The 26,589-nt window shown below is 35.7% G+C and overlaps 1 protein-coding gene across 1 annotated transcript in view; it reads right to left on the reverse strand.

Moving 5' to 3' along the window:
- The window catches only part of ITGBL1 (integrin subunit beta like 1), a 248,268-nt gene that overhangs the window by 218,335 nt on the left and 3,344 nt on the right, over positions 1-26,589 (reverse strand). The window contains exon 3 of the mRNA XM_044669342.1: positions 22,448-22,588. Within this exon, the coding sequence (XP_044525277.1) occupies positions 22,448-22,588 (141 nt within the window). The remainder of the gene's footprint in view (positions 1-22,447; positions 22,589-26,589) is intronic.

Raw genomic sequence — 26,589 nt, forward strand, 5'->3', positions numbered from 1 at the left:
TTCATAAGATCAATAAAAAACCCTGGATAAAGGATGTTCCCTTCTTCTAAGGAGCTAATACACTTGAAAGGAATTGGTATAACAAAAGAAAGGAAAATAATCACAACTAGAAATTCCTTAATTCCCACTAAGACCTTCATATTTACTACTGGGGATGCTCAGTAATTTGGACTTTGATTTGGGGCTTTGAGTTACACCATAGACCTTAAATTTATAGACAGTATGACTCTGGAAAAGTCACTTAACCTTTGTTTGCTTCAGTTTCCTCATTTATAAAATGGGGATAATTATAATGTCTGCCTGGCACAGTTGTAAAGTTCAATTGAGATAATATTTATAAAGCACTTAAAACAGCACAGGGTAGGCATGACACAAATGTTATTGCAATATTATTTATAGTAACTAATTTTACTTACTATCATAGTAACTAATATTTACTTACTACATATATAATGACATACTAAGTATATCATTACTTACTAACAATTTGTTATTGTTATTATTATATTCCTAAATCTTAGATTCTTTGTTCCTAAATTAAAGGGGCTCAGATTTTGATAAGGACCTTACCAGTTCTAGTTCTATATCTATGATCTTATAAAGCAACTGTATTTGTTAAGTTCCTACTATGTACAAGAAAAAAAAAGTCAAATAATCCCTACCCAAAAGGAAGAAATGGAAATAAATCAATATATACAGAATATATACAAAATGAATACAAGGGAGTTTTAGGATAGGTCACAGCAAATGATGAATAAGAAAAAGGTAACACTTGAACATGAGGCTTGAAGGAAACCAAAAATCCCAAGTGGAGGTGAGGAGGGCATGAGGAACAGCAGCCAGTATAAAAAGACAGACAGAGGAGCAGAAGGGAAGTGAGAAGAGAACAAATAGGCCAGTGTGCCTGGAATACAGAATTCATAGAAGGGAATAAGATGTAAGAAAACTGGAGATGTCTGAAGGCACCAAGAAATGAAGAGTTTTCAGTAACAGTGAGAAATTTCTCTTTACTCTAAGAGGCAACAAGGAACCACATAGTCAGAGCTGGACCTCAGGAAAATCATTTTGACAGTTGTGTAGAGAATAAATTTGAATGAAGAAAGGCTTGAAATAGAAAGCTCGATCAGAAAACTATTAGGATAATTCAAGCAAGAGATGATAAAAGGCCTAAAACAAGGTAGTCACTATATAAGTGGAGAGAATACAGTTTTCTGAAGAATGAGATCACAATACATTGTAGCAATTATGAAGGAAGTGATGTTTTAAACAACACTAAATGGATGCTGAGGTCCTGAACAGTCAAAAGTAACTTTTCAAAAGGGGTAGGGTTGAAGGGAAAGGTAGTAAGTTCATTTCTGGACAGGCATTTTGAATCACTATTGACTATTCATTTTGAAATATGCAATAGACATTTTGTATCATAGGATGGGAGGTTAGAAGAGAGACTAGGGATTGATGAACTGATAGAACTTGTGAGGAAACTACTTGAAAGAGTGTAAAAAGATGAGGCAAGAGGATCCAGAACCAAATCTTTAGGTGTAGGGACAGGTAGTAGATGTGACTTGGATAATGATTAAGCTAAAGAAATTGAGGAGTAAAAGGAAGAAAACATTAGAAGAAATGTCACAAAACTCAGAGAAGAGAGAATATTCAGGAAAAGTGGCCAACTATTTCAGATGCTGCACAGAGGTCAAGAAGCCTGGGAATTCAGGAGATATCATTAGATTGGGCAATTTAGAATTCATTGGCAACTTTGGAGGGAGTAATTTTAGTTGAGTGATACCACTGGTAGCCAGATTACAAAAGACTTGGAGTATGGTATGTTATATTTATATGAAACAGTGTTTTGAGAATCTGAAGGGATGGCCAGATATCAGTAACTTGCTAGACTCACTCCTCTCTCACTGACAGGCTTGAGTGAAGAGGGAGGGGCATAAATTGGCTCAGTGCTCCTTCTCCCCCCACCCAACAAGAAGTTAGAAATCAGTTGGAAGTGGAGGTTTGATCTGAACTCTTCTGGCAAGGCTAGGCAAGGCAATTCTCTAATAATGTTGACGTTTCTCAACTTTTTCTCAATTTTCCCCACAAGTTTGACTAAGGGATAGTAGGAGAAGCTTGATGTTTTGTAGTTATCAGGGACAGACAAATCTGACTTGTATGGGCTGGATAGCTGAAGGAAACTTAGCTTGAAAATGGTTGTGTGTATACCCCAAAATAACAGCCTGGAACTACTCCGAAAAGATGAAGGTTTACTGATAAGTGAGGCAGGGAAAGGGAGGGAGGTTTTGTCAAGGATAGAATAGGGTCTGGAAAGCCCTAAACTGTAAGGTTGAAACAACCCCTCCCCCAAGGATGGAGAAGGTAGCCTTTATATCTAGCTTGCCCTCAATGCCTATAATTAATCGCTTCTATAGCTAAACTAAATAACAATTGTGCTGTTGCCGGAAAGGTCTAGTTCAGCTAAACAGGCTAGCTGCTGGGAAGAACCAAAATGGCTTGTGTAGATTTTAAGCCACAAGGCTTCCAAAGCAATCAAGAACTGGGAACAGCAAGCAGAGTGACCTGCTCACTTCCAATCCCAAGAACCAACTCCCCTACCTGCCCCAAACTGCCCCTCATCCAGAGTTCTCTAGTTGGGGGGCTCCCTGGAATTCTGGGTTGAGACTTGACCCTGTATCTTGCAGGAATTCCACCCTGCCATCTCCATGTTAAAGGTAGGAGAGAGGAAGTGGAAATAGCTAGTTTAGCCAGCTTTTATGAGGTATTTGACTGAGCAAAGAATGGAAAAAGGAGGACACTAGCAGGTGGGAACCTTGGGGTTCTAGTGAGGATTTTTTTAAGAAGGGCATGTCATGAAATTAGTTGATTAGAAGGATAATGATAACCTCAACAGTAACCAGTATTTGGAAAATCAGTGGCTTGAGGAGAAAGATAATACAATGAGGTCCATAATATATGCATAAACTATTAATGCCTACTCATTTTCTGTGACTAACTTTATGCCACTTAAAATGAAGAGACAAGGGCATGAATATTTATGCTTGAAGCATAAAGTCTGCCCTGTGGGTATTTTCTGTCACAGCTATGAAGTGATTTGGGAAAGAGGAGTGAGAACATTTTTCAAGAGAACCTGTGCAGCTACAGGTAGATTAGAATTATGCAGAAAAGCCCAAAAGAACTTTAATAGAGAAGGGAGGTGAAAAGTGAAAGAATATTCAAAGATGCATGTATTGTAGGCGTCTCCTCACTCTTCAACATCATTCTCTTTCAAAAACTTGAAATTCATTCATCTCTTCTCCAGATCAAATATTTCTAATTCCTCCAACCTGTCTCTATGAAGCATAATCCCTATCTCATCATATTTTTCATGTTCTCTATATGCACTACGTTTAATCAATGTCTTAGAATATAGCATTCAGAATGGAATACAATACTCCAGTTGTTATTTGATCATATAGCAGGACCCTCTCCTCAGTATACTGCACCTTCCTTAAAGTAGCCTAAATTCACTTAATCTTTTCTGGTTGCCATGAAATACTGATTACTCATATTGCATTTCATGCCCAGTAAAATTCTCACATCTCTTATTTTAATTAAATGAAAAGTCGAATGGTTCAGTGTTATGGAGTTTATTAGATTTGGAACTGGAGGATCTGAATTTCAATAATGACTCTGTCACTGTTTGACCTGGGACAAGTCATTTCACATCACTAAGGCCAAGTACCTGCTTCTGTAAATTAAGGGGATGGATTAGATTGTTTATCGGGTCCCTTTCAGCTTTATTTTCTTATCTTAGAAAAAAATACCTTATTTTGTATAAAACATTTAATATTAAGTATCCATCAAAGATTGAATTATTTTGGAAAAATATTTTAGAATAATCAGCTCTGAGATTAATAAATTCATTCTATAGAAAATTTTTTCATGATATAACTTTTTTTCTCCTCCAAATATCTTAAGATATGCCTATTTATAGCACTTCCATCTCTAAATAGTCTAAGTAAATCATGGAATCTAGTCTCAGAAGGGGCTTTGTAGTCATCTATACAGTATATTGGTTAGAATATTCATCATATGAGTGAGAGAACTAGTATTCTAACCCCAGGCCTATGACTTCAAATCTCTTCTAGTCCTCTAAATTGCTTACAAATTCTACCACATTGTTTTGGGGGAAAGAAGGATGGATAGTGTGTGTGTGTGTGTGTGTGTGTGTGTGTGTGTGTGTGTGTGTGTGAGGCAGATAGATAGACAAATGGACAGACAGAGAGACAGACAGAGGCAGACAGACAAAAACAGTGAGTGAGACAGAGAGAGAGAGAGAGAGAGAGAGAGAGAGAGAGATAGAGAGAGAGAGAGAGAGAGAGAAACACAGAGTAACAGCATTTTAAGGTGTCAAGGACTTTATTGGCTTCTGAGGTCCAGTGGCCTCATGCTTGGAAGTAGGAGGTTTCATTTTTGAGAACACTGAGACCTGCTGTCAGGAAGTTGGACAAAAAAAGAACATGTTGTCTTTTCTGGGACGACTAGCACGTTCACAACTAAATTAAATAATAGAACTTCAATCTGGATATCAGAAAGACAACTTTTCTCTCTAATAAGGAAGAGATTTAAACAGAGATTTACAATTACAGCAAGAAAGAAAAAGCTCAGTTTTAAATGATTTCATAGTGGTTATAGGGGCATACATATATCTGTAAGGTTTTTGATTGGTCATGGGGATACCCAGACAATTGTTGTTAATGAAGAAGAGTAGCAGTGTCAATTGCCATTCTTTTAAAGAGCAAAAGCACCAAAAAAACCCTACTGTTGTAGTAGTATACTAAATTCACATTTAATGGCAAACAATTGTTATCTGATGCCTCTAACCAATCCTACTTCTTACTCTTGTATAAAGCAAATGAAACAGGGTGACAGTTAGGAGGGGGAATAAACTGAGCGGTTGTTAGAAGGAAATATATAAAAACAAACTAACATCACATGCTGTGTTCTGAAGGAAGTTATCTTCTTTGCTGTGAATTAGTAATGGTAGCATCTTTGCACCAACCAATTTGTAATGTTGGTGGGAGATATGTAGGGATTGGTTTGGACTTTTGATTTCATTCTTCTAAGGAACTTTTAGCATAGAGATGTCCTTCCTTGAGTATGTCATCAATGCTTTGCAATTTAAAATTTTAGAATTTATAAAACTTACTAAGATGTTAAATCATTTATCATGATCACACAATTAGGATATGTTATAGGCAAGACTTCGACCCATAATTTTCTGAGTGGAGAGGTAGAGCAGGGAGTCTATTATTTACCTATACAATGTAGATTCATATAGAAGGAGGGAAAATTTTTAATCCAAGAAAAATGTCAGAAGTTATTTCAAATGCAATGTAGTAGTATATGAAGAACAAAGACATATTAAGGGACTTAATGGGTCTTGTCAACAAAATAAAGGTTGATTCATTTTCTCTGATCCCCATGACCTCTCAAACCTCTCCAAAATGGAAATTATGCTATGAATATCAAATGCAGTGTAGGCTTATGGAGAGGGCAATAGACTTCAAGTCAGGAGACTTGGATTCCAATCACATCTTAGTCATTTACTAGCTGTGAGGTGTTAAGCAAGTCACTTAATCTCTTTTAGTTTCTGTTCCCCACTTTATAAAAGAGGTCTAATAATATCTGTCTTACCTACCTCACAGGAGTACTGAGCACATTAAATTAGATAAGGTACATGAAAGCAGCAATTGAACTAAAGCAATCCTTCCATTTAATTCAATTCAACAAGCATTTATTAACCATCTTCTATGAGTGGCCTAAGTGCTAAGAAAAGGTGATTCTTAGAAAAAATAATAAAAAGAAAGAAAGCAATAGCCCCCTGTCTGAAAGAGTTTACATTCTACAAAAAGGAACAAGATAGACTTCCTGGTTAAGATGGCGGCAGAGTAAAAAGCAGCTGCTTAACCTCTCCTTACCAAAACATATAGAACTCCTCAAGAAGACATAAAAACAAATCCAGAGGAATGAAGGGACTCCACGACAGGGCGCAGCATTGAAGGTACGTGAGATCAGGGCATTTCCATGCTATAAAGGAGTGAAACAGCTCTCACTAAAACACAAGCTGAGCAACCCCCTCCCCGCCCCACACCACCTACAGTGCCAAAGCCAGCGCACAAGAGCTAGAGCAAGCTTGGGGCACCCATTAAGTCCTTGACAGCTACCTGGGGTCACCAGGGCCTGTTCCTGAGAGCAGCAAGACTTAAGACCCCAAGAGGCTAAAGAACGTGTGGACTTTGAACACAGACCCTGAGCGCAGGATCTTGCATCCAAGGATCCTGAGTGCAGGAGAGGACTCAGATCCTGAGCCCAGGAGCAGACACGAATCCTGAGCACAGGAGTGGACCTTGAGTGAGGACCCAATGCAGAGGGGTGCAAGAACTGTGGAAAGAGTGCCCTGAAACTGTTAAAGGAGCCTCGGACAGAGGAACAAGCAAGGAGATCACCAGGAGGCTTGACCCTGAGAACAACTAGATCTGAGACTTCAGGAGCCTAGAGAGCGCAAACAGACTCTGGGTGTGAGGATAAACCTGAGAGGGTGAGGGGCTAACAATGGCAAGTCAGAGACAAGAAGCCCAAAAGAGAAATATCATCAAGAAGAAATCTGTAACACTGGACAACATTTACACAGAGAAAATCGAGACAACAGAGCAAACAGCAGAGGAAAACAAACAAGTAATCACATCCAGACCTTCCCAAAATAATGAAAACTGGTCACAAGCTATTGAAGAGTTCAAATCTGAGATGATGAGAAAGATAGAAGAGATCTGGTAAGAAAATAACAGTTTAAAAGGCAGAATCTCACAATTGGTAAGTGAGGCAAGTCAACTGAAGACCAGAAATGACCAGATTGAAAAGGAAGACCAAAAGATTATAGACAAAATCCAAAAGATTATAACGCAAAACCAGTCTCTAAAGGCTAGAATTGAGCAATTAGAAGCTAATGATGTCTCAAGACAGCAAGAAGAAATAAAACAAAGTCGAAAGACTGATAAAATAGAAGGAAACATGACATATCTCAATGAGAAATTGACAGATCAAGAAAACAGGGCTAGAAGAGACAATTTGAGAATCATTGGTCTTCCTGAAAAAGCAGAAATTAATAGAAATTTGGATTCCATACTTAAAGAAATTATGCAACAAAATTGCACTGAAGTTCTACAACAAGAGGGCAATATAGACATTGAAAGGATCCATAGATCACCCTCTACATTAGACCCAGAAAAGACAACCCCCAGGAATATAATAGCCACATTCAAGAGCTTCCAAGTAAAAGAAAAAATCTTACAAGAAGCCAAAAAGAGACAATTCAAATATCAAGGAGCACCAATCAGGATCACAAAGGATCTGGCAGTCTCCACACTAAAAGATCGCAAAGCTTGGAATATGATATTCAGAAAGGCAAGAGAACTGGGTCTACAACCACCTACCCATCCAAACTAACTATATACTTCCAGGAGAAAGTTTGGGCATTCAACAAGATAGAAGATTTCCAAGTATTTGCACAGAAAAGACCAGGACTAAATGGAAAGTTCAATATTCAACCACAAAAATCAAGAGAAACATGAAAAGGTAAATAAGAAACAGAGGGGATAAATTAGAAGCCTTCCCAATAAGATCAGGAGTGAAACAAGGATGCCCATTATCACCTCTATTATTCAACATACTACTAGAAACACTAGTATTAGCAATTAGAGAAGAAAAAGAAATTGAAGATATCAAAATAGGCAATGAGGAGACTAAGCTATCACTCTTTGCAGATGATATGATGGTCTACTTAAAAAATCCTAGAGAATCAACTAAGAAGCTTGTAGAAATAATCAACAACTTTAGCAAAGTTGCAGGATACAAAATAAATGCACATAAATCATTGGCTTTTCTATATATTTCCAACACATCACAGCAGCAAGAGTTAGAAAGAGAATTTCCATTTAAAATCACCTTAGGAATGTTTAGGAATCTATCTGCCAAGACAAACACAGGAATTATACGAACACAACTACAAAACTATTCCCTGACAATTAAAACTAGATCTAAACAATTGGAAAAACATTGAGTGCTCATGGGTAGGACAAGCTAACATAATAAATATGACCATCTTGCCCAAATTAATTTACTTATTTAGTGCTATACCTATCAAACTACCAAAAAACTTTTTTACTGAATTAGGAAAAACTAAAACAAAGTTCATTTGGAATAACAAAAGATCAAGAATATCAAGGGAAATAATGAAAAAAAATGTGAAGGAAGGGGGCCTAGTAGTACCAGATATTAAACTATACTATAAAGCAGCAGTCATCAAAACAATATGGTACTGGCTAAGAGACAGAAGGAAGGATCAGTGGAATAGACTTGGAGTAAGTGACATCAGCAAGACAGTGTATGATACACCCAAAGAGCCCAACTTTTGGGACAAAAATCCAGTATTTGAGAAAAACTGCTGGGAAATTTGGAAAACAATATGGGAGAGAATAGGTTTAGATCAACATCTTATACCCTATACCAAGATAAATTCAGAATGGGTGAATGTCTTGAATATAAAGAGGGAAACTATAAATAAGTTAAGTGAACACAGAATAGTATACTTGTCAGATCTCTGGGAAAGGAAAGATTTTAAAACCAAGCAAGAGTTAGATAAAATTACAAAATGTAAAAATAAATGGTTTTGATTATATTAAACTAAAAAGGTTTTGTACAAACAAAAACAATGCAGCCAAAATCAGAAGGGAAACAACAAATTGGGAAAAAATCTTTATAACAAAAAACTCTGATGGGTCTAATTACTCAAATATACAACGAGTTAAATCAATTGCATAAAAAATCAAACCTTTCCCCAATTGATAAATGGGCAAGAGACATGAATAGGCAATTTTCAGATAAAGAAATCAAAATATCAATCAGCACATGAGAAAATGTTCTGAATCTCTAATAATTAGAGAAATGCAAATCAAAACAACTCTGAGGTATCACCTCACACCTAGCAGATTGGCTAAAATGAAAGAAGGGGATAGTAATGAATGCTGGAAGGGATGTGGCAAAATTGGGACATCAATGCATTGCTGGTGTAGTTGTGAACTGATCCAACCATTCTGGCTGGTAATTTGGAATTATGCTCAAAGGGCTATAAAAGAATGCCTGGCCTTTGATCCAGCCATACCATTGTTGAGGTTGTACCCCAAAGAGATCATAGATAAACAGACTTGTACAAAAATATTTATAGCTGCGCTTTTTGTGGTGGCAAAAAAATTGGAAAACGAAGGGATGCCCTTCAATTGGGGAATGGCTGAACAAAATGTGCTATATGCTGGTGATGGAATATTATTGTGCTCAAAGGAATAATAAATTGGAGGAATTCCATGTGAACTGGAAAGACCTCCACGAATTGATGCGGAGTGAAAGGAGCAGAGCCAGAAGAACATTGTACACAGAGACCAATACACTGTGGTAAAATAGAATGTAATGGACTTCTGTACAAATAGCAATGCAATGATCCAGGACAATTCTGAAGAATTTATGGAAAAGAATGCTACCCACATTCAAAGGAATGGAAACAGAAGAAAAAAAACTGCTTGAACACATGGGTTGAGGCAGACATGATTGGGGATTTTGATTGGAAACTACCACACCAATGCAATGATCAGCAATTTGGAAATAGGTCTCGATCAATGACACATGTTAAAACCAGTGGAAATGTGCATTGGCCAGGGGTGGGGGGAGGGCGAGGTGTGAAGAGGAAAATAGGAGCATGAATCATGTAACCATGTTAACTTTTCTAAAAAATGAATATTAATAAATGTTAAAAAATAAATTAAAAAAAGGAACAAGATAAAGCTCTACAAAATACATTTAGTAGGGAAAAAATTTAATGATGAGGGTTGAGGAGAAGAGGACATTAAGATGTCGGGGGATCAGTAAAGGCTGGAGATAAAGACACCTGGGATCTGCTTTAAAGGAAAAGTTAAGGACAGAGAGCATTCTAGTTGTGAGGGACTGCATAGGTAAGAAATATAACGTTGCATATGAAGAATAATAACTAGGTTAGTTTGGCTGGAATATAGAGTGTATAAGAAGGATGAATTGGGTGATCAGTCTAGAAAGGCTGAAATGAGGAAGTGAAGGGCTTTCAATGCCAGAGGGAGAAATTTATATTTTATTCGAGAGGCAATAGAAAGCTATTGAAAGCTTCTTGAGCAATCCCATGACACCATTCTGATTATAACTTAAGCTTCTATTACCTTTTCCCTGGATAATTATAATAGCTCCTTAAATAGTTTCTCTGTCTCCCATTTCTTTACTTTTCAATCAAACCTACAAAGTAATCTTCCTAATGCACAGGTTTATGGGCACTGTCTTGTTGAAAGACTTTTTTTAGTGACTCTATTTCCTAATGAATAAAATAGAAACACCTTAGCTTGGCTTTCAAGAAAATTTATTTTCTAATTCTAGTCAATGTTCAACATTTATTTCATGGTACTTCTCTCAATGCTATATGAACTTCTCACTTCCATTTTGCCCTCATTTCTACCTATACCATGTGAAGTCATCCCCATAACTCAAGGCATTTCCCTCTCATTGCCTTGGAAATCTTATTCTTTTAAGGAAATCCTGGCTACTATGCCTTCCTTGTTCCTAAAAGTTTGAAATGATCCCTACATCTTGGAGTTCTTCATTGCCTTCTTTTATATGTGTTATCTTTTTCTAACTTAAATTATACCTAAGAAATTGTAAGACCCTTGAAGACAGATATTGTTTTGTCTTTGAATTCACAGGGCCTAGCAAGATGTTTTATTTTTTTTTTTTACGTAATAAGCATCTAATAAACATTTGTTGAATCGAATTGCCAGCAGCTCACTTTCCTCACAAATAGGATACAGATACCCAATAAAAAGTCAATAATTTACTAAAGCTATTTCCTGTATACAACTAGGACCAGCAACAGATTTCTGTCAAGTATGAAGACACACATTATGCATACACATGAATGCAGTTAGCCCTTAGGAAATTTTGAAAAACTTTTGAAAATTAAGGTAAGCTGAGAGACAATGATTTGAGCATGATCAGTCTATTGGGCTTTCAGTAACCCATAAATCAGGACAATGGCCTTTTTCAACCACTAAAGACCCTAAGATATGTCTTACCAGCCTCAATATAAGTGTCGAGGAGTACAGATTTGGGTAGGTGAAGAAGACAACACAAATGGTTACATATTAGACAGAATTGCAGGAGTGAGAACAACATGATTGGCTAAAGAAAACAGTCTATCACACCCATGTGGGGCTAGTGACCACCTCTCAATGACAAAGATTTTTCATTTTTTATAACACCCGTTAGCATCTCATAGATTTTGTTGGTAGCCCTGAGTTTGCAAAGTTCCTGGCACATAGAGGGTTTATTAGGGAAATAAGACCCTAAGGACAGGCAATGATGGACAATATATCTCTTGGAGAAGATAACAAATTAACTTCTAGCTTTAAACTAACTCAGAAGAAAAGCTGACCCAATTATAAAATCAGTTAAACTCATATAGTAGAAATGTAGAGGTAATATTTATTTTAATATTTTCAGGCAGCACACTTAAGGCATCTTATCAGTCTCTGATCCTATTATAAACAATTATTATTAGAAAAATATCATAATTTTAGACTTTAAGAATCCCTAGCTTCTTCCTTTCCTGATCCACACACTCTAAAATTACTTCATGTTCACTTTATATGTATTGTGTATTTTGGAACAATTACTTTATCCTTCAGCTGAGGAAATGGAGGTCCAAATAAGATAAGTGACCAAAGGTCATATAGATAATAAGGAATACAACCAAGATTTGAACGCAGTGTCTTTGAATTCTAAAACTAGTTTTCTTTCCAGGAAACTCCACTACAATAAAAATTCAGAAATACATACCACTTAGGTGGCAACAACTATTAGGTTTATTTCCCAAGATGATCCAGGACAAAGAAAAAGAAACTATATATTTGAAAATATTTATAGCAGCTATTTTGGTGGTGGCAGAAAAACTGGAAAATAAAGGGACGTCCCTCAATTGTGGAATGACTAAACAAGTTGTGGTATATTATTGAAATAGAATAATATTATTTTACAATAAGAAATGACAGACACAATCTCAAAAAACCCTTATTAGGAGACTTATAGAAAAAAGGCTTATTGAAAGTTAAGCAAAGTGAAATGAGTAGAATGAGGAGAAATTTGTACACAGTAGCAACAATAATGTACGATGATCAACTGTGGAAGACAAGTATTATCAACAAGTCAAGGATCCAGGACAACTTCAAGGGATTCATGATGAAAAAGGATATCAACTTTTATAAAGGGAACAGAGTCTACATGCAGATTGAAAGTGTGGGAAGCCAATAAGAGAACAGATAAAAATCTGAGACCCCTCTTTTGATAACTCTTTTGATCCATACCTTTTCTTATTGGAAAAACATTATAGACTTATTGAAAAGCTTTGAGTCCTTAGCAGACCAACAACTTCTGAGTTAAAAATTTATCTCCTTGATAATTAAGAAGCCTGAACCCTAACAAACATTACTTAGATAAGACTGCATACTTAGATAAGAATGGAGTCTTTAGTTTGGACTTTATTTGACCAGGTGCCTATAATCCAGAAAGACAGAACTCAATTAGTGAGCATCTCCATAAAATATTTCCGCTCCCAGAATTATTCCCTACTAATTGATGGTTGGAATTTGGCCATTGTCTTTGTACTTATACCTTTACTCTTTAGACTTTAATGGGTTATGTATGATTTGTTACCCCTTCACAGCTGTGACTCTTTCTTTGTGTTCTTTGTTTGAAATCAGTATATAATAAACTCCAAAGCCCACAGAGTTCAGGACAGCATGGGCTAATCTAGTCTGGTTGTTCTCATTTTCTTTTTCCTGTCTTAATCTGATGCCACCAAAACGCCACTCGGGACCCCAAAGCCATATAGAGGCTGTCTCTCTATATGAAAGAAACAACATTCTTTTTTTTTTTTAAACCCTTAACTTCTGTGTATTGACTTATAGGTGGAAGAGTGGTAAGGGTAGGCAATGGGGGTCAACTGACTTGCCCAGGGTCACACAGCTGGGAAGTGTCTGATGCCGGATTTGAACCTAGGACCTCCCGTCTCTAGGCCTGGCTCTCAATCCACTGAGCTACCCAGCTGCCCCGAAACATAACATTCTTCATTTTATTTCTTCTATGAATTTTTCTCTAGTGTAAGCAATATGTGTCTTGTTTCACAACATGATGAGGGGAAATATGTATTAAATGATAATATATATACAACTTATATCATATTACCTGCCTTATTTGGGAGGGGGGAAGAATTAGACATATTTTTGGACATCAATAATGTGAAAATTTGTTACTCTTGGATAGTATATTTATTACAAATTATTATGATACATATTATATTTCTGTGTATTAAAATAAATGATAACTGAAAAAAGAAAAGATTTAAGTACTGATAAATCAAAAACATAGTGTAATAGGAAAGGCACTGTACTGGGATTTATAGGTCTTGATTCCATGATTTCTGGAACCACACAGACCAGTGACAGAAGCAATTGGTTCTGCAACTATATGATCATAGGCAAAATGTTTGATTTCTATGTTTAGTTTTTTTTCCTAATGTAAAAGTAAAAGTAAATAATCACTAAGAAGCGATTTGGTATAGTGGAAAGGTTTCTGGACTCATAGACAAAGGACCTAGGTTCAAATACTTTCAGAGATGCTTACTAGTTGTGTAACCTAGGTAAGGCACTAAACTTTTCTTTTCCTTAGTTTCCTCATTAATAAAATGGAAGGGTTGCACTCAAGGTCTCCAAATCTAAATCCTACTTCAATCACTTCAGAGTCTAAAGCTCTGATTATTAAAGAATGGATTAAGCATTTTTATTTCATGGAGCTCTTTGGCTCTAGTGAAGAATATGGTCCTATTCTAAGAATACTGTTTCATGCATGAAAAATGTTTTATGCATACACATTTACAAGACTACTAAGGGAACTAATAATAGTGTTCACTTCACTTTCAACTTAATTCACTTTCCAGCTACTCCATATTAACAACAACTGTATCACTCACCTTCAGATGGAAGGGTTTTTGCTGGAATGCACAAAATCTCTAGGTATCATGTGCCCTTTCTGCTAGGTTTCTGGTAGAGCCTGAAATCTGCTTCTTTTCCTTGTGTGTTTTGTCCGTACTTCCTGATACAGACACTGCCCCTAGCCATTGGTGTTCTGGTCACGCTTCTAGGACACTGATGAAAAAAAGGACAAATCCTTTTCCCCACCAAAATTCACAAAGTGTTCCTTGAGTCAAGAGCAGCTTGAGGGAAGGGAGGAAGGGAAGGAAACCAGAGTGGAGCTTTACTTCAAACCTATGACTGATTGGTTCAACCAAAGTGTATTCTCATCTGACAAAGTTATCAAAAGGTACTAACTTGTTGGTTATTTTAAGAGGGTGAGGTGGGGTGATTTTATTGATTGGCTAAACAACCTCACTGTACTTTGGAACTTTATTTATTGAACTGACTTGACCTAAGGAAATGAGAAAGATTCCCCATAGAAAGTAGTGCCTGAATTAAATCTTGAAGGAGGCTAAAGATTCAAAGAGGCAGAGATGAGAAATGAATTTATGCCCTATTTGCATAGATTTAGGATCTAAAAGTTGTTTCCATAGCATGAAAAGGCATTCAGGGCATCTTCACTTCAGTGAAGATAAGAAATAGTACCAAACCAAAACTTGCAAAATGATATTTTACTCATGTAAATAATGTACTGACCTTCCTTTCTGAGCAGCTAGATAGTATAGTAGATAAAATGCTGGCCCTGGAGTCAGGAAGACTGATTTTTTTGAGTTCAAATCTGACCTCAGACATTGACTAGCTGTGTGATCTGGGGCAAATCATTTAACCCTGTTTGCCTCAGTTTCTTCATCTGTAAAATGAACTAGAGAAGTATAAGGCAAGCCACTTCAATATCTTTTCCAAGAAAACCCCAAATAAGGTCACAAAGAGTTGGACATGTCTTAAAAATAACTGAACAACCAATCTCTGATTAAATGTCTCAGATAATTTTTCAGGAAAAAAAAGAGATTTGGTTGGATATGGACTAATTCTCTCAAACACCTTTAGTAATTGGTTTACTGAGTATTCTAGAGATTATATATGTCTCTCAGTATTACTGAACCAATTATTCTTGCTCAAATTCCATTATAATCCTATACATAATTTTTATTCTGGAAAGGGGTCCATAGCATTCACCAAATTGGCAAAGAGATCCATAACACAAAAATAGAAGAACAATTGGCTTAGACATATAAACTGGAATATAATGATGTGAGGCTTTAAGTGTCAAAAAGTAGATTTGCATTTTACTTTTATTTGTGGATACTGTATCACCCCCTCCCTCTAAAATAAAAGCTCCTGGAGGGCAGGGAATTGGGGTATTTTTTACATTTTTCATGTCCAGTATGGTTTGTTTGATTTATTAAGCCCAGGTGGTTAATAAATAAATATTCACTGAATAAATGAATACTAATAGAAGAGCTAGGCCAAAAATATTCTCATCAGGAAAGGAATGAGAATAAAATGAGTTTGAGCATTTAAATTACAATATATTATATCATTTTCAAAGGAAAGATAAGAATAATCTGTTGGATAGAGAATTAATCTCATATAGGAAAAGACCTAGATTAAGGGTCTGCCTCAGAAAATCAGATCTAGTTCCTCCAATACTCCAGAAGGACATCCTTGAAAAAGTGATCATCAGACCTTTTCTAGAAGGCCTTCAATGAACTCCCCTAGAGATAAAGAATTCTACTTTTGAATAGCTCTAAATATTGGGAAGCTTTTTCTAATTATTTTATAATAATAATTCCTAATAAATTCCTAGGCATACTCACTGGGATCAGGTAGAACAAGTCTAATTTCTCTTCTACATTACTGCTCTTTAAATACTTGAAAAACATTTTCAGATAGACCATGGTATGCATCTCATTTTGGGGGTGGGGAGCTGAGTGGATGGCAGCATAGCACAGTTGAAATAGCACTGGTATAAAGTTAAAGGTTCTGGGTTCAAATCCTATCTCTGCCAAATATTACCAATGTAACCTTGGACAAACTCTTATTCTCCATGAACCACAGTTTTCTCAACTATAAAATAAAACAACTGGATGAAAGAGCCTCTAAAGTCCCTTCTGACTATCTATGATCCTATGAGTATTCTTTCCTCCATCCTTGACATCCTAAGTTCCTTGAAATGATTTTTAAATAGCATGAACTGAAAGCCCTTCACCAACTGGATGCCTTCCTCTCAATGCTCTCCAGTTTAACAGCCTTTTGAAAGTGTGGTGGCCAGAGCTAAAAATAAAACTCCAGATTTGACTGAACTAAGGCATGATATGGAAGGGTCCATCTCTGACACATACCAAATGTGTGACTTTGGCCAACTAACTTACCTTCTTTAGACAATTCACTAAGAGTATAAGGTGCAAAATGGTTACAAATATTCATTAGAAGAGAATGTTTCCTCACTGAAAAATCTCTACACCAATAAGAGGAGGAATCAGAAAGGGGAGAAATTTGGGGCCAGAGAGAGGGGGGAGAGGTGAATAGGGGATGGGGAAGAGAGAGAGAGAAAAAAATGAAAATAAAAATGAAAATAAAAGAGAATGATAATGAGGTGTCTTGGAAACCAGACAGTGGAATGACTGCCTGATCACAGCTACTTTCTTGTTCTCTACAAATGCAGAAATCACTTCCTTCCTTGGAGAATAGGAGTGAGGCACTTCAGAGCTATCTGTTAATCCATGCTATCATATTCTGGGTCCTTGTGGATTAGGTTAAACTCTTTTAAAAAGATGTGTGCTTGTCTATGTCTTAGAGATTTTGTTGTTGTTTGCTCTCTACTCTTTTTCCAGTCATGTTCAACTCTTCATGGCCCCCTTGAGGATTTTCTTGCAAAAGATACTGGAGTGCTTTACCATTTCGTCCTCCAATTCATTTTATAGATCATGAAACTGAGGCAAATAGGGTTACAAAACCTGCCCAGAGTCACACAGCTAGTAAGTGCCTGAGGGTAGTAAGTGAATTCATCAGGAAGATAAGTCTTCCTCACTCGGAGCCTGACACCCTATCCACTGTACCATCTAGCCTGCCATTGATATTAAAGGATTCAAATCTGGAAGGGTTATCATTTGTCCAAATCTGTCATTTTGCAAATGAGGACTTGATAGCTTAAGTAATTTGTATGAAGTCACACAGATAGTTGTAAATAGCAGAAATGAGATTCAAAACCATGACCACTAATTCCAAAGCTGTCCTTTTTACCTAATAAACCATAATATTTTCTCATTGTGATCATGGGTCACATTATCACAATAATCTATTTTATAGAAGCAGTTTTAAACATTCTGCAGTAGAATCTAGGTATTTGTTGACAAAATAAACTGGAAAAATGAACAATCTTACTTGAATAATTAAGGTGAAAATATCTGTGCCTTGAGGTTGAGGTAATTATCTCCAAAGTGACACCTTAATCTTCTGATTACCTGAATCTATCTGTACAGACCAGATAACTGAATATTTTGCCAAGAATCATTCATCCACATAATCACAGAATCCCAAAGTTTAAAGGGACCTCAGAAACTAGTTTTTGCTGTGCAGATCAAGAAAATCTTGTACACTGATTGTCCCCAACAAGTCATCATCTAAACTGTTTTTAAAGAGCTCCAGGGAGGAACAGCCAATTCCTTATAGCCCCTCCTCTCACTCCTGCCAAGGTAGCTAATTTCACTATGGGGTCTCTTTAATCAAAGAAACAGATTTCCTATACCCATATGAAATCTGGCTCTGAAATTTCCTCCACTGACAAGTATATATACCTTCTGTCCAAAGAGAGTAAGTATCATTCCTCGTCATCATAAAAAAGCCCCTCAAAGACAACTATAATTTTCCCCCTAAATCTTCTCTTCTCCATGCTACAGGACTATCTCAGTTCCATCAACCAGTCTTCAAAAAAACAAGGCCTGCATTCCCTTTACCAACCTGGACATACTTCTATGAAAGACTTCCATCATATCAATCTCCTTCCTAAAATGTGCCTGAAGAAGGATTTAGTTGACCAAAGTTAAATACATCAGAATCCTAGACTTGCTCATTTAGGGCACTAAGTCTCTCTGAATTCAATCTTAGATTAAACATTTTTTGACTACTAAATTCATGAAGTTAATTCATATTAAGCTTTTGGTCCACAAAAATAAAAACTATCTTCTCTTTTGTTGGGAAAATGCTAGAATGAAAGTAACAAAGGTATATTATTGTTCATTTCATTTTTTTCTTTTTATCCTAGGTGGGTTAAGGTGAGGACAAAAAAGAATAGTAAAATATATGATTGGTTACATAGTTTATGTTTTCAGAATTATTGTTGCCTCAGTTACAGACTTCTAACTGAAATGTTAAACAAGCAAATTTCCAATACTATATCCTCATAGGGAAGAAGTTTTTCTTCTTCTTATTATTATTGTTATTGTTATTTTTGACACATTTGCTAAAGGCTATTTTATTTTGTGTATATATAAAATGTATTTCCAGCTTTGATCTCGCATAGAATATTAATATAAGAATTTTATAAAGTGATGTTAAATCCTAGTTCAGGTCTCACCCTAATCGATGAGGCAAACTCAGGGAATAAAAGTTTAAAAGATTGTATTTAGTATGCCAATGCAGCAGGTTGGTTGGGTGCCAGCAGCCTGGAAACCAGAATTTAATCTTCAGGATAGTAAGATTAAATTCTTTAGAGACTGTATATTAATTTATAATTATTTATTAAATGGTAAAAGCAGATTGGCGAGAGAAAAGGCACATAATCACATGGCTAGTTGCCTAGCTAAACTGAGCTTGCTGCTCACCATATGTCCCATTCACGCCTGCAGCTTTCTTGATCCATAATTTATATCCCCAGTGCTTCCTCAATTCATAACTTATACCCCCACTGATGTCATTTTTTTGGGTCTCCCTGTTTGGACAGACTTGACCTCAGTCCAGGTCATGGATACCAAGTCTTCTGGATGCCAAGGAGCCATGAGGCATCTCCCTTAAATAGATAAGCTCCCGCCTTTGTTCTTAACCCAATCAAAGGGTGGTGATTGAGACTGAAATTGATTTCCAAAAATTTCTTTTTAAAAAGGAAAGAAGGTACAGATTTATGTTTAATTCAAACAAATGAATTCCTTTTATAGACAGGAATAAACAAATTTACATATAAGGGCAAAAGGATACACACTTTCAACAGGGAGATGGGGTTAGTCCAGACTAGGCTCTCCTTACAGTGTTGTAAGGAAGATGGGATTAGTGCAAATGGCTGAGGATATTTTCCAGAACCTACAGGCTAATTGTGCAGGTACCAAAGTCTAAAGGCTTGAGGTCACTCACTGCACCTCTGCACAGTAATATCTTTCAATTTTTAAAAATTTATTTCATTGCTTTCTTTTGTTTTAATATCATATGCATTTCCCAATGTAACACTCTTCTGTCTTCTCTTAGAGCTCTCCCCTTACAACAAAGAACAAAAAGGAGAAAAAAAATCATTGATTCAATAACCCTTCCATAAGAACATCCTGTGTGATAACATCTATTCAGGTATACTACAAGAATTCCTAGATTTCAGAAATCATCTTGGTCAGTCAGGTCAAGGTATCTCATCTAAGGGTCAGCTCTTGTAACATCTCCTCCCAATGTCCTTTTACTGAAGTCTTCTCTTCTCCTTTGTGGTTTAAGCATATATAAGCATCATGTAAATTCTCTTTGGGCAGCTGGATGGCCCAGTAGATAAAAAGTAGGTCCTATAATCAGGAGGACATGAGGTCAAATTTAGCCTCAGACAATTGCTACCTGGCAAGCCACTTCGACCTATTTGCCTCAGCTTCTTCATCAGCAAAATGATCTGAAGAAGAAAATGGCAAATCACTCAAGTATTTTTGCCAAGAAAAGCCCAAATGGGTTGGACACAACTGAAAATGACTGAACAACAACAAAACTCACTTTGGGGAGTCTTTGACCTGCTGGCGAGGCTCTCTTGCTAGTGAAATCAATAAACTCCAAAAGAAATTTGATACATCAGGGTTTCTAAAGTATTCTTGTTTTATTCACAGTATTCACATTTTAGTCACTTCCATTGCATAAGTACAAATTTCTTCTAGAACAGCTGGGCCAATTCACAGCTCTACCAATAATGCAATAGTGCCTATATCTTTCCAGAATTTTCCAATATTGTCTATTCTCATCTTTTGTAATCTTTGGCAATTTCCTAAGTATAAGGTGGACATTCAGAGTTGTTCCAATTTGTAGTATGCTTCTTTTTAGAGATTTAGAATAATCTTTCACATAGTTCCTGACATTGTACAACTCTGCCTTTCAAAAATTTAGCTAATAGGTGAATTCTTAAACAAAAGATAGAAGTGATCATGAAAGATAAAGAGATCATTATGATTATATGAAGTGACATTCTTATAGAGTGTTCTTTATCTTAAAAAAGTCCACTAAAAACTGGAATAATTAAAAAAGGAAATGTGGAAACAATGTTTAGTTATCTGTTGGATAGAAGAAAAATTTTTAAAAAGCTTTTCACTTAGCTTGGAGTTCAGATAGTAACTAGGAAATGTCCACAAAGCATTGTGAATTCTCTAAAGGAAAGACCTTTCTGTGATGGGAAGTCTGAAGCAGCAGGGTCTCTAATAGGGATCCTATAAAGTCTTTGAAGATGGATATTTACATTTAAATAAGGCAAGTCTTTTATCTGTTTCTCTGCTGGTACTCTTTCAAAGGGACAAATGGAATTTCCTAACTACCCCTCAGCTAGTCAAAGAGACTTATGGAATGACTCAACTGAAAATAGAACTGGATAGAAAATTCATAATAGCATTTTAATAATCAATATATCTTTCAGAAAACATAGCATCCCCTATCTATTGTGCCAACTTGAATCCTTATGTTGTAAACTCTCTTTCTTATGGTCATACTCAGCAGACAGGCAATTCTTAGTTTGCAACACTTAAAGTAAATCAGATTTTAAAATTCTAGAAAGGATGTCTTTAACATAGAATTTGTAATATGCTAACACATTACAAGATTCATGGTAGGTCTTCTGACATTATATCCATGACTCCCGTATTTTAAGCCTTCTAGTTATGAGATTCTGTTAGTACAATGAGAGGCAACATAGGAATAATAAAGAATTTGTCTGACTTGGAGTCAAGAAGAGGTGAGTATATACTCTACCTCTCACATATAATAGCATATTACTTAATTCTCAGTGCATCCAACCATTTGTATAATATGTGCAAAGTAATTGTCCATTCAGATCAATGGAGGGAATTTCCATACTGAAAGTCTACCATACACGTGAAAGTAAAGGAACAGACCAAAATAAGTAAATGCAAATAGTAGAACAAGAAATCCCTTCTAGTATTGGTTCTATTCATTAATTAATTCTTCTAATTAATTAATAAATTCTATGTTGCTCACATTTAATTAATTAATCCTATTGGCTAATTTATAATTAATTAGTTATTAATGAATGGATAATTATTTATTAAATAAATTAAAAGAGCTGGTCAGAGAAAGAAAAGTCACCAGCCACAGGTAGTCAGCTATTCCCTTTGCACACCTCCTTCCCTAGCCAACCCAACCTGGAGCTCACCTAGCCACCTGTGCTCACTGTGATTCCAGGGCCAGAAAGAGGCCCTTCTTTCCCTGACCTGAATCATATCTCCCATGATGTCACTTTTCTGAGTCTATCTTATTAGCTGGACTTGACTTCAGTCTGGGTCAGGGGCTGGTCTTCTGGGTGCCAGGAGTCGTGTGCGACAAGAGACAAGCATCTGTCTTCTGGGTGCCAGAGAGCTGTGAGGCTTCTAGTGTCCTCCCAGAGAATGCATGAGACCATCTTCTACAGATAAGCCTCTGGCGTTGTTTTTAACTTGATTTGAAGTTGGGGTTGAATTGCAATCTCAAAAGAATAGGGGTTCAGAAGGGTTAATTCTCACAGTTCTCCTCACCAAGGCATTAGAGTCATGTTCTGATCTAGAAGTGACCTTAGACATCACCTAGTACCACCCCTATGTTCTACAGGGGAGAGAATTAAAATGCAGCAACTTTAGGTAACTTCTCAAAGAGCAAATAATAGCTTAAGCCCATTTCCTTAAAAGACATTGCAAAGAATCTGAATAAAAGGCTAGAGAAGAGATTATTTCTGCCACCTACTTCCAGTGAGAATCCAGAACATCATGAGTGAGTAAATATAGTACCATTATTTTTTTAATTTAAAAATTTTAAATTTAAATTTAAATTGTTTTAAAAATAGGTACATATTCTAATTAATTAGAATTGGCTCTTACCTGAACAGAAGTCATCAGAATATCTATCATAGACTGATCTACAATTTCTTTCATCACATTCACAGGTATCCCCATGAATATCTCCCCAGTCTCCTGTTGGGTCCACATCATGGCAAGAGCATTCCCCGCATACACATGTTCCTGTAGGAGAAAAAACATGGTATATATTAGTCTGTGGAAGAACTTCACTTAAAACTAGCAAAATGAGGGGGTAGCTGGGTGGTTCAGTGAATTGAAAGCCAGGCCTAGAGACAGGAGGTCCCAAGTTCAAATCTGGCCTCAGACACTTCCTAGCTGTGTGACTCTGGGCAAGTCACTTAAACTCAGTTGCCCAGCCGTTACTGTTCTTCTGCCTTAGAACCAATACATAATATTGATTATAAGGTGGAAGGTACGGTTTTAAGAAAAAAAAAAGCAAAATGAAATGACTGATTTTTTAAAAAAATTAATTGCTTTACATATGCATAAGGAGGAAAAAGTAGAGTTATCTAAAGAAAATGATGTGGATGCTCAGAGAACTCACTATTTAAGGAATTTTTAAAAAGTAAACATAAAACATAAAAGCAATGATAGCAAACAAAGGATTCCATCACCATCACATACCATAATTTGTTCAGCCATTCCCCAACTGATAGACATACCTTTAGTTTCCAATTTTTTGACCCATAAAAAGAGCAGCTATAAATATTTTTTGTACAGGTAGGTCTTTTCTCCATTTTTTGATACTCCCAAGATACAGATCTAGTAGTGATATTACTGGATCAAAGTGTATGCACAGTTTTATAGTCCTTTGGGCATAATTCCAAATTGCCCTCCAGAATGGTTGGATCAGTTCACAACTCTACCAACAATGCATTAGTGTCCCAGTTTTGCCACGTCTCCTCCAACATTTGTCACTTTCCTTTACTGTCATATTGGCCAATGTAATAGGTATGAATTGGTGACTCAAGGTTGTTTTGATTTAATCAAGAGGGACTTAGAACATTTTTCATATGATTAACGTCAGCTTTGATTTCTTCATCTGAAAACTGCTTATTCATATCGTTTGATCATTTGTCAATTTTGGAATGTTTTGTAGTCTTATAAAATTTGACTCAGTTCTCTTTATACTTGAGAAATGACACCTTTGCAGAGAAATTTATTATAAAATTTTTCCCAGTATTTTGTTTCTCTTCTAATCTTGGTTACACTGGTTCTGTGTGTACAAAAATTTATAAATGTTATATAATACAAATTATTCATTTTATATCCTGTAATGTTCTCTATCTCTTGTTTCTTCATAAATTCTTCCCTCCTCCACTGATCTGACAGGTAAACTATTCTATGTTCCACCACTTTAATTATAGTATCACCCTTTATGTCTAAATCATATACTTATTTTAACTTTATTTTAGTATAGGGTATGTGATATTGTTCTATATCTAGTTTCTGCCATATTGTTTTCTGGTTTTCCTAGCAGTTTTTGTCAAATAGTGAGTTCTTATCCCAAAAGCTAGGATCTTTGGGTTTATCAAATATGGGATTGCTAAGGTCAATTTACCTGTAGTCTATTCCACTGATCCACCAATTCTCTTTCTTAGCCAGTATTAAATTGTTTTGATGATTACTGGTTTTATAGTACAGTTTGCAATCTGGTATGGCTAGGCCACCTTTTTTTCTTTTTATTTTTTTCATTAATTCCCTTGATATTATTGATTTTTTAGTCATATGCTCAATATGCTCAATATGACAAAGAACACTTGGAACATCAAAAAAAGTTGAGGTCTTTTTATTTGCTTTTCTTTTTCTTTTCTTTTTTTTAAACCTCTACTTTGGAAAAGAAGAGAATCAAATATGGCAGAGGCCTGATGTTCAGGATGGATAAGACAAATCATCTAGAGCAGATGGACCTCATATATCAAAAGAAATCTTGGATACTGAAAGAATTAGTAGATGTTATTCATGAGCTCTCTCTATGATATCTGAAAGATCATGAGGCTCAGAAGTATCTCAGGACTAGAGAAGATAAATATTCTATTTTTTAAAGACTAGAAATGAAACCAAGAGCAAGCACTGTCTATAATGGGGGTTAAACCAGAAATCTTTCCAGTAAGATAGGGGTAAATCAAGGATGTCTGTTATCACCATTATTTTTCGGTTTTGTACTAAAGCTAGAAATGCTAGCTATAGTGATTAGATCAGAAAAAGAAATCGAAAGAATAAGCACAAGCAATGAGGAAACAAAGCTACCACTCACTGCAAATGATATGAAGGTATACTTGCTTGGAGAACTCTACAGAGTCAACTAAAAAACTAGTCAAAAGCATTAACAACTTTAGTAATATTTCAGGAAGTTAAAAAAAACTCATAACAGCATTTCTATATGTTACCAATAAAACCAAATTGGAAGAGATAGAAAGAAAAATACATTTAAAATTACTAGAGACATAAAATATTTGGGAATCTACTTGATAAAATACACAGGAACTATATGAACACAATTATCAAACACTCTCCACACAAAGACAAATCTAAATGTTTGGAGAAATATTAATTGCTTATAGGTTAGCCAAGCCAATATAAAAAAGGACAAAACAACCTACATTAATTTACTTGTGAAGTGTCATTTGTAGTATACTCTGAACATATTACTTTATAGAGCTAGAAAGAAATAAAATCTAGAAGAAGAAAAGGCCACAACCATCAAGGGAATCTATTTTTTTTAATATAAAGGAATGTGGCCTTGAAATTCCAGATTTCAAACTATATTACAAAGAAGTCATCATCAAAATAATTTTGTCCTAGATAAAAAATAGAGTAATATGAGTGGATAGTAGGCACACAATATTCAGAAGAAAATCACACAGGGACTTAGAGTTTGATCATTTCAAAGATCCCAGGTCAGATCAGGGCAAGAACTCACTATAAGATAAGAACTGGTGGGGAATTTAGAAAGTTGTTTAACAGAACATAAGAATAGACCAACAACTCAAATCACATACCAAGAAAAGTTCAAAATAGGTATGTGATTGAGACATAAAGAGTGATATTATACACAAATTTGGGGAGTGTGGAAGAAATTGCCTGTCATTTCAATGGACGGGGAAAATTTCATGACCAAACAAAAGCAAGACATATCCAGAAGAGGTAAACACTCATTGGCAGGTACCTTGTTTGTTGGACTCAGGGACTCTGTTATTCTACCATTATGAGTGTCAAGATAATAGTGATAATAAGATTTTGTAAAACTTAAGAAAAAAAGAGGCAGGGAAAATGTCTTTTTTTAGTAATAGAAACAAAAGATGACTTCTTTTATAAGGGGAATTCAAAAAAAAAAAAGAAAAAAAGAAAAATTCTACAAAATAATGAATGGAACCCTGTGTGTGTGTGTGTCTGTGTGTGTGTGTCTGTGTGTCTGTGTCTGTGTCTGTGTCTGTGTCTGTGTCTGTGTGTTATTCTAAGTTCATGACTTGTGTATATATCATTTTCATTTGTCTTGCTGCAAAAGAATGTGTCATACTTGCTCTTCTAAATTTATACTTCAACTTTAGCAAAGTTGCAGGATACAAAATAAATGCACATAAATCATCAGCATTTCTATATATTTCCAACATAACACAGCAGCAAGAGTTAGAAAGAGAAACACCATTTAAAATCACCCTAGACAATATAAAATAATTAGGAATCTATTTACCAAAACAAACACAGGAATTATACAAACACAAGTATAAAACACTTTCTAAACAATCCAAACTAGATCTAAATAATTGGAAAAACACTGATTGCTCATGTGTAGGACAAGATAACATAATAAAAATAACCATTCTACCCAAATTAATTTACTTATTTAGTGCCATACCTATCAAACTACCAAAAAACTTTCTTACTGAATTAGAAAAAAACTACAACAAAGTTCATTTGGAAGAAAAAAGTGAACAAAATTATCAAGGGAAATAATGAAAAAAAAAACGTGAAGAAAGGTGGCCTAGCAGTACCAGATATTAAATTGTACTATAAAGAAATGGTCATCAAAACAATATGGTACTGGCAAAGAGACAGAAGGAAGGATCAGTGGAATAGACTTGGGGTAAGTGACATCAGCAAGACAGTGCATGATAAACCCAAAGAGCCCAACTTTTGGGACAAAAATCCACTATTTGACA

Source organism: Gracilinanus agilis, chromosome 3 (genome assembly GCF_016433145.1).
Source record: "Gracilinanus agilis isolate LMUSP501 chromosome 3, AgileGrace, whole genome shotgun sequence".
NCBI classification, from domain to species: domain Eukaryota; kingdom Metazoa; phylum Chordata; class Mammalia; order Didelphimorphia; family Didelphidae; genus Gracilinanus; species Gracilinanus agilis.